General features: G+C 63.7%; 1 protein-coding gene across 1 annotated transcript in view; it reads left to right on the forward strand.

The window, feature by feature from the left end:
• Positions 1 to 1,384, forward strand: part of LOC128843591 (solute carrier family 12 member 9-like) — a 52,732-nt gene extending 51,348 nt beyond the window's left edge. Inside the window, exon 13 of the mRNA XM_054040523.1 lies at positions 27 to 1,384. Coding sequence (XP_053896498.1) covers positions 27 to 820 — 794 coding nt within the window. The 3' untranslated portion in view covers positions 821 to 1,384. The remainder of the gene's footprint in view (positions 1 to 26) is intronic.
• The last annotated feature ends 6,804 nt before the right edge of the window (positions 1,385 to 8,188 follow it).

An 8,188-nucleotide genomic window follows, 5' to 3' on the forward strand; every position in this document is an offset into this window, starting at 1 on the left:
TAACTTCGGGCCGTGCTCTCCCGCAGGTGGCATGAGGCCCAACACCATCGTGCTGGGCTTCTACGACGGCGCCGCGCCCCGGGACGGGCTGGCGCAGCACCCGGCCTTCGAGGGCGGCGAGGAGTCGGCGCAGCTGATCTTCCCGCCGGTGCGGGGGGCCGCAGCCCCCAGGAGGCTGTCGCCCCAGGAGTACGTGGCTGTGGTGGCCGATGCGGTGAAGATGCTGCGGAACGTGATGCTGGCTCGCTCCTTCGAGCACTTCGACAAGGCGCGGGCGCCCTCCATCGACGTCTGGCCCCTCAACCTGCTGCGCCCCGACAGCGCCCGCTACGCCGACACCTGCAGCCTCTTCCTGCTGCAGATGGCCTGCGTGCTCAGCATGGTACGCTCCTGGCGCCACGCCCAGCTCCGCCTCTTCCTGTGCGTGGAGACCGGGGCCAGGACCCGCGGGCAGGAGGACAAGCTGCGCCAGCTGCTGAAGGAGCTGCGCATCCAGGCTGCCATCCGCATGGTGCCCTGGGACACCGTGGTGGCCTTGCACTGGCAGAAGCAGCAGGAGCAGCGGGCCAGGCCGGCGGAGGCAGCCATGAACTTCCCGGGCAATGCCACCTGCATCTCTGACGAATACCTGAAAGCAGCCAACAGGCTGATTCTGGAACAGAGCCCCTCGCCCACCATCCGCTTCCTCTACCTGCCCCGGCCCCCCGCCGACACCAACCTCTACCCTAGCTACCTGCACCAGCTGGAGCTGCTCACCCGGGACCTGGGCCCCACCCTGCTGGTGCACGGTGTCAGCGCCGTCACCAGCACCGAGCTCTAGCCCGGCCCGGCCCCCGGGCCTGGCACAGCAATGGGCCAGGGGATTGCGGTACTCGGACCGGGTCGGCTCAGGGCCTCCCAGTCTGGATTCTCTGGCAGAGAACCCCCCAAGCTCTCCCCCCATGCCGCCCTCACCCAGGGACTCCCTACACCGCCCCCGCGCTCACTCAGGCCTCCTGCACCCCCACTGCTGCTCTGCTAGTCACGCCCACAGCTGGTGCGTGTGGCTGGTAATTGCCGGGACTCGGACTGCCCCAGCTGGAGAACCGGTCAGCCCCCGAGAAGCTTGGGCAGTGGCAGTGACGGGCACGGAGACTACGGCCGGCCCCGGTGGTGACAGGCCGGTTGTCAGGAGACACAAGGAGCACATGAACGCTCTGGAGTCTCCGCGTTCCCTGGCCGGCTGGGATGTAGGGGGGCGTGGAGGGGAACAAGAGCCGGCAGGTAAAATGGCCCCAGCCCAGCATGGACGATGGGCAGAGCCCGTGCCCTGAAGCTGCCAGTAACTTCATTTGCACTGAAACGTGTTACTGAAATAAATCTGCCCTGGGAGGCTCCAGGCAGAGCCCTGGCCTGGGTTATTGAGTCTCTGGGTTTGACGCTGCCCCCAGCTGTCCCCCGCGCTAGCCCGGCGGGTGCCCCGGTGCAGCACGTGCCCACCGGCAGCCTGAGCCCGCCCTGTTTGCTGTTGGCGTCCCAGGAAGGGAGAGTTTGCAGGGGGATAATGTAGCTTTGGGGATGGTCCCGGGGAGCTCCTGCCAGGCGTGACAGGCAGCCAAGGTGGGCGAGGGAGGCTGGCAGCGTGGGCTGATGGGAGGCGAGCGTCCAGGAGAGGTGATGGGGTGGGTGGACCTGGAAGGCGAAGACAAGCAGTTTGTGTGTGCTGTGCTGGAGGGGGGGGGTGACAATGCGGTTCTGGCGGAACCCAACTGAGAGCGCCAACTCTGGACAAATTGCTCAAACAGGGCAGTTACAGCCCAAGGCTGGGTTTTTTTTCCACCTCTAAGGCAAACCAAACCAGCCAGACTAAGAGGACTTCGGTTTTACCCCACTGGCTAACCTCAAGTCTCACAAGCAATTTCCTTACACACTCCAGTTTCCCAGTATTACCACCAGTGCCACCCGTTATGGGGACAAATGGTTATGAAAACCAATACCCAAATAAAAGAAAAAAGGTTCTCCTGATCCCAAAGGACCAAGCCCCAGACCCAGGTCAATAGACAAATCAGATCTTACCCACAAATCACGCTGTTGCCAATCCTTTAGAATCTAAAATCTAAAGGTTTATTCATAAAAGGAAAAAGAGAGAGATGAGAGTTAGAATTGGTTAAATGGAATCAATTACATACAGTAATGGCAAAGTTCTTGGTTCAGGCTTGCAGCAGCGATAGAATAAACTGCAGGTTCAAATCAAGTCTCTGGAATACATCCTCCACTGGGATGGGTCCTCAGTCCTTTGTTCAAAGCTTCAGCTCGTAGCAGAGTTCCTCCAGAGGTATGAAGCAGGATTGAAGACAAGATGGAGATGAGGCATCAGCCTTATATAGTCTTTTCCAGGTGTAAGATCACCTCTTTGTTCTTACTGTGGAAAATTACAGCAAAATGGAGTCTGGAGTCACATGGGCAAGTTCCTGCATACTTTGCTGAGTCACAAGGCATATTTGCCTTCTCTCAATGGGTCCATTGTATAGCTGATGGTCCTTAATGGGCTATCAAGCAGGCTAGGCAGAGCTTTAACACCAGTTTGTCTGGGATGTCACCCAGCAGCATAGCATAAGTTTGCCATACAGACAGTATAGAGCCAATATTCATAACTTCAACTACAAAACTGATACACACATATAGACAGCATAATCATAACCAGCAAACCATAACCTTGTCTTAGACACCCCATTTGACTCTCTTTATACAAGATTTGGGTGCCACTACAGGACCTTGGTTGCAACAATGATCTATATGGTCCCAGATTATATCAATAACGTCACAGGGGGAGCGAAGAGAGGGGTGACGTGGCCCCAGCGCCGGGCTAGGGGAGAGCGTTCTGACTGGAGATGAGGGGGTGTTTGCCAAGTGCGGAGAGAGAGCCAGGCTGAAAATGTCGACCGTGTGGCTGGACAGGAAAGGCCGTACTGAGACCCGCTGAGCAGAAGGAATCAGCAGGGGTTGGACCCCGCCAGGCTGTGCAGGGCTAGAGAGAGACCACCCAGGTAATGGGCCTGAGTGACAGGCAGGGTGGTGGGGCTGGAGGAAGGCTCGGGAGGGGAGATTAGCAGCTCTGGTTGAGCCTTGTGGGGGAGACAGGCTGAGATCTTAGTCTGGCCTGGACGGGGGGAGCTGGGAGGCCTCAGCCTGGCATTTGTGTTTGTGGATGAGATCACCCGGCGCTAAGGTGTGGAGGGAGAAGGGGTCCCAGGAGTGAGCCCTGGGGAGCCCTCACAGAGCGCTGGCAGGGGGGTCAGAGGATCCTCCGCGGGGGACACTGAGGCAGCGATAGAGGACAGTGGTGGGAGCCCAGGGAGGATGAGATTTGGAGAAGGGGAGCATGGCCAGTGGGTGTTGAAGGCCGAGGAGGAGGAGGCTGGAGGGCTGGGTCATGCTTTGGCCAGGAAGAGGTCATTGGTGTGCCAGGGGCAGGGGTCTGGAGTGGACCTGTAGCTGCGTCCCGGGAGCTTAACAAGGAAAGGGAGCTGGGGCAGTAGTGGAAGAGGCATGTGGGGCCGAGGGTGGGTTTTCTGTATGGTGAGGGGCAGGCCGGGGGCGGGGAGGGGGAGAGAGATCTGGAGTGGGGGCCGTGGCCGTGTGAGAGCAGGAACGGAGGTGGTGGAGGGCTGGCAGGGCGGACCGGGCACTGGGAGGGCGGAAGAGGGACGGGTGGAGGAGAGTGAAGCGTGGAGAGACACCATGGTACCGCTGGGGGCCAGCCCAGCATACAACGCCGGTGCCCTGTCTATGATCTGGATGTGAAGGGGGCTGAGGGGTGAAGTTCAGGTGGGGGGCTGAGGGGGGGGCCGTAGTGACAGAGCCGGGGGGGGGGGGGAGACCTGGAGAGGTGAAAGGCCGTTCTGGCGGGTGGGAGGGCGAGGACCCGGGCAGCCAAGGGGGCAGCTGGTAGGGCCGGGAAGGAGGTGGGAGGCAGGCAGGGAGGAGATGAGGCAGATGGGGAACCTAGATCTGGGGGGGGGTTAGGGAAGAGGGGCAGGTAGAGCTGGGGGCGATTGCAGAGGGGCCGTTACTGAGCTCTCCAGCCAGAGGTAAGGCAGGAGACTCCTGGCTACAGCTGGGGAGGGCCGGGCTTTGCCCCATGGGGGCTCTGCCAGAGGAACCACCGCTGTGCCCCATAAGGGTGGCCCCAGCTGGCGAGCCCCCCAGTGCCCATCTTGAAGGGGCACGAACTGCCGTCTCGGGCTCACGCTGCCCCCCTGCTGCCAGGAGCAGGGCTGTTCCCCTGAAGTCGCTGTGGCCTAGGCCCAGGCCCCCGCCATGGAGCCAGTTCCTGGGGTGCAGAGAGCTCCCCGCCGGGCGGCGTTGCTGGACGCACCGTATACACACTCCTGTCCTGACTGTCCCTCCCCCCGTCGCTCCAGCCGGATAGGCCCGGCTAGCTAATGCCAACCCCTCGTTGTCCCAGCAGCACCAGGGCAACCGGAAAAGAGCGTCCCCAGGCCCTCGCCACGTGCTCCTCATTCTGGCGCCTCTCTCCAGCTGCCCCAGACCAGGATCCGCCTTGACATGCCCGGGCCCCCCAACATGCATCATCAGCCAGAGGGGATTCCAGCTCCTGCCTCAGTGCAGCCACCTCTGGTGTGGAGCGCCTCGGCTCTCGAACAGCGCAGTCTCACGACACGACAGCTCAGCGGAGCAGGCCGGTGGAGCACCATGGCTGGAAAATCAGGAGTAAGCCCTACGCATCACAGACCCCGGTACCACGAACCCTCTCCAGCAGCGGGGGCCAGGATGAGGAATGAGTTGGCAGTCGGCCAGGCCGATGCAGCTAAGAGCCCTGGCATGGAGGGAGGCCCCAGGAGCTCTTTCGTGGGCGTGAGCAGCACAGCCCCCTCAGTGCTATATGGGGGCATTGGGGGGCAGCTCTGCCAAGAGGGGAGAGCACCCCTGCTGCCCAGCCAGGCCAGTCCCTGCAGCGTGTGCTGTGGAGTGGGGCAGGTGGGTCCTTTTCGTTTGGGCCCACCAGCAGGGAAGGCTCTGCGGGAACTGGGGCCTGGCAGGCCGTGGGGCCCAGAGCCAGGGCTGCCAAGTAACCCCTGCCTGCGTCCCAGCCGGGCAGCCAAGCAGACGCAGCACCGCTGGGGCCTGACCCTGTACAGGCTGGTCTCTCCTAACAGTGGGGCAGCGCCTGCCCCCTAGGCTGCTGGACCCAGCCTGCCCAGGGGCTGGGGCAATGGGGGGGACCCGACAGCGGGATCATGCTGCTCCTGTGTGCGGCTGGGGCCCAGAATCCCCCCCCCAGCTGACATCGTGGGTAATTCACTGGCTGCTGCAGGGCCAAGACTCCTGTGACGAACTGGGACCGTTCTTAATGTGGCCTTTGAATGCTGAGCGGGGAGGTTGGGGGGGAAGGTTGCAGGGGAGTGTGGCTAGGACGGTCTGCACTGGGGGATGGGAGACTGGCCTTGAGGGAAGATACCTGAGCATGTAACGTGAGAACCCAGGAAGGGGGCTGGAGGCCAGGTGCCACCTCTGCCCGGGAAACTGCACAAAGGCTGGGGGAGAGGCGGGGGGAGGCTGGGGGAGAGACGCTGGAGAGAGTTAGGGTTTCAGGAGCTGGCTGGTGTAATGGAGGGGAGCCCAGATGGGGCTCTGACCCCCCAATGGGGCTGTGGTGCCCCTGGGACCCCAAGATGGACCTAACTGTGGGGGGGGGGCGGGTCCTGTTGTCTGTACCGGCAAGACCTGTCTTGGACTGTGTTCCTGTTGTCTAAATAAACCTTCTGCTTTACTGGCTGGCTGAGAGTCATGGTGAATCGCAGGAAGCCGGGGGTGCAGGGCCCGGACTCCCTCACACTTCGTGACAGCTCCTCCCTAGGGAGCAGCAGGGTGTCCCCTCTACCTGCTCCCTCCATCACCGACCCCCCACCCCCACCCTGCGGGGCCCTGATCCATCTTCGCAGCCCCATCACCACCCCGCATCGACCTCTGCTCCCCCATTATAGCCCCCCCCCTGCATCGCCACCTCCTATGGGGCTCTGCCACCCCATCACCACCCCTGCTGGGCTGTGATCCCCCCTGTGCCCACGATCACAGACCCCCATCTCCGCCCCTGCTGGGCTGTGATCCCCCTGTACACACGATCACAGACCCCCATCTCCGCCCCTGCTGGGCTGTGATCCCCCCTGTGCCCACGATCACAGACCCCCATCTCCGCCCCTGCTGGGCTGTGATCCCCCCTGTGCCCACGATCACAGACCCCCATCTCCGCCCCTGCTGGGCTCTGAGCTCCCTCTGGCCCCCCCCTTCGCCCGCCCCCCAGGGTTCCAGCAAGGATGCATGTGTGGGGCAGGCACATTGGCTGTCCTTAGCCCCTCGCAATTAGCATGGGAGCCCAGCGCTCCGGTCTCGTAAATCACTTGGGTGAGAGTCACTGACGGCGCTGACGGCAGGCCCCCGGCGCGGTGCATGGTGGCTCAGCGGGGCGCGCCTGGCCGGGAGCTGGGCGCAGGGCCCCTCCTGGGATCCCCCAGCCTCAGGCCGGAGCCTGGGGGCCAGCCCCGGGGGCCTGTGGAGCTCTGGGCCGCCAAGGCAGGCGGCCGCTTGAGCGACTCTGCCAGTTACGCCGGCAATTTCTCCTCCGCCTGACAGCGCTCGGGTTCATCTCGAGCCGGGAGCTATTGATTAGGGGGAGGGGAGGAAATTGCCTCAGTGACGGCAGATAAATATATCAGCCGCCTGCCACGTCGCCATGGGCTTTACAGACTAAAAGATGATGGATCGCTTCCTATTAGCCCCGGAGCAGGTGGGGAATTGCAGCGGGCTGGCCGGGGGCTGGCAGGCGAAGGAGCCGGGGGCGGGGGAGGGGAGGCAGGCAGCAAGAGGCTGGTCACGGGCGCCAGCGGGAATTGAGGCCTGGGCTGGGCTGAGCTGGGGGAGTTGGCAATGCCCTGATGCCGCTCGGTTGCCCGTTCTCTCTGGGGTCCCCAGGGTGTGTGTGGGGGGGGGCAGGAGGCAGCGTCATCCCAAGGCACTTTGCACAGTCGGGAGAACCCAGGCGTCCTGGCCGGTCCCGAGTGCCCCTGGCTTGAGGGGGCGGGGGGGCTGGAGCAGGAGCGCTGAGGCACGTCCCAGGCCTGCTCCGTGCCCGCTTCCCTGGAGCCCGTAAAGGGTAAATGCCGGCTGGGATGGATGCTGACGCCCTCAGCTTCTCCCCAGGCCTGGCACAGTCTGGTGCCCTCTTCCCTGCGGCCAGATGCTGCCCTGCCGTCGGGGGAGCGATGCACACGCAGCAACGCGCGCCAAGTCGTTTGGCCCAGGACACGGCGCGTGGGAGGCTGGGCGGAGACCTGCCAGGCTGGGAGCAGCAGCTGGCTGGTGCCCGGCGTGGGTGGTGTCCTGGGGACAGTGCCAGGCTGGGCTGCTGCTCCGCTACAGGGGCACCTGCCTGGCTCATGACCCAGGAATGGCCATGGAGGGTGAGAGCGCCCTGCAGAGGAGCAGCCCCAGCAGCAGGGTGGTGTGTGCAGAGGTGCCAGCGGGCCGCACTGCCTGGGCCCCTGTCGGAGACCAAGCCCTGCTCAGGGGTTCCTTGATTTCACCCTAGGGCTGGACTGTCTGGGCAGATTCCAACATCTCTCTGGAGCTCAGTGATAGCCTGGCCCAAGGGTCACCCCTGCCGGCCCAGCCAGTACCCAAGCCCCAGCGTCCACCCACCGACCTAGCCAGCGCCCTAAATTCCAGCGTCCGCCCCTGAGCCCCAGCGTGTGTCCCCTGCCAGCCCAGCCAGGACCCGAGCCCCAGCGTCCAACCCCCCGCTTCCTGTCGGCCCGGGTGGGACCACCCCAGGGTTGAAGGCAAGCGTCTCCCGCACACAGAGGCCCCCACCCTCCCAGCAGTGCCCCCCAGACGCGTCCGTGTGAGCCGGTGCCCGTGGCGGGGTGGGGGAAGGGCCTTGGCCGGCGTTTGTCATCGCCGGTCACCTCTGCCACGCGGCGTCTCCAGATAAATCAGCCGGGCACTGGGGCCGCGCTGCAGGCGGCATCGCTCCGAATGTCAAGTCGTCAAAGCTCGTAAAGAGACTCCCCCGGCCCTGGCCTGTCGCCATCAATTCCCCAGCAGGGGATGCAGAGCCTGACAGCGACGGCTGCTCCATACCAAGGAGCCCAGCACCACCTGAGCAGCTTGCATGGTGCCCCTGCCCCCA

Source organism: Malaclemys terrapin, chromosome 9 (assembly GCF_027887155.1).
Source record: "Malaclemys terrapin pileata isolate rMalTer1 chromosome 9, rMalTer1.hap1, whole genome shotgun sequence".
NCBI classification, from domain to species: Eukaryota; Metazoa; Chordata; order Testudines; family Emydidae; genus Malaclemys; species Malaclemys terrapin.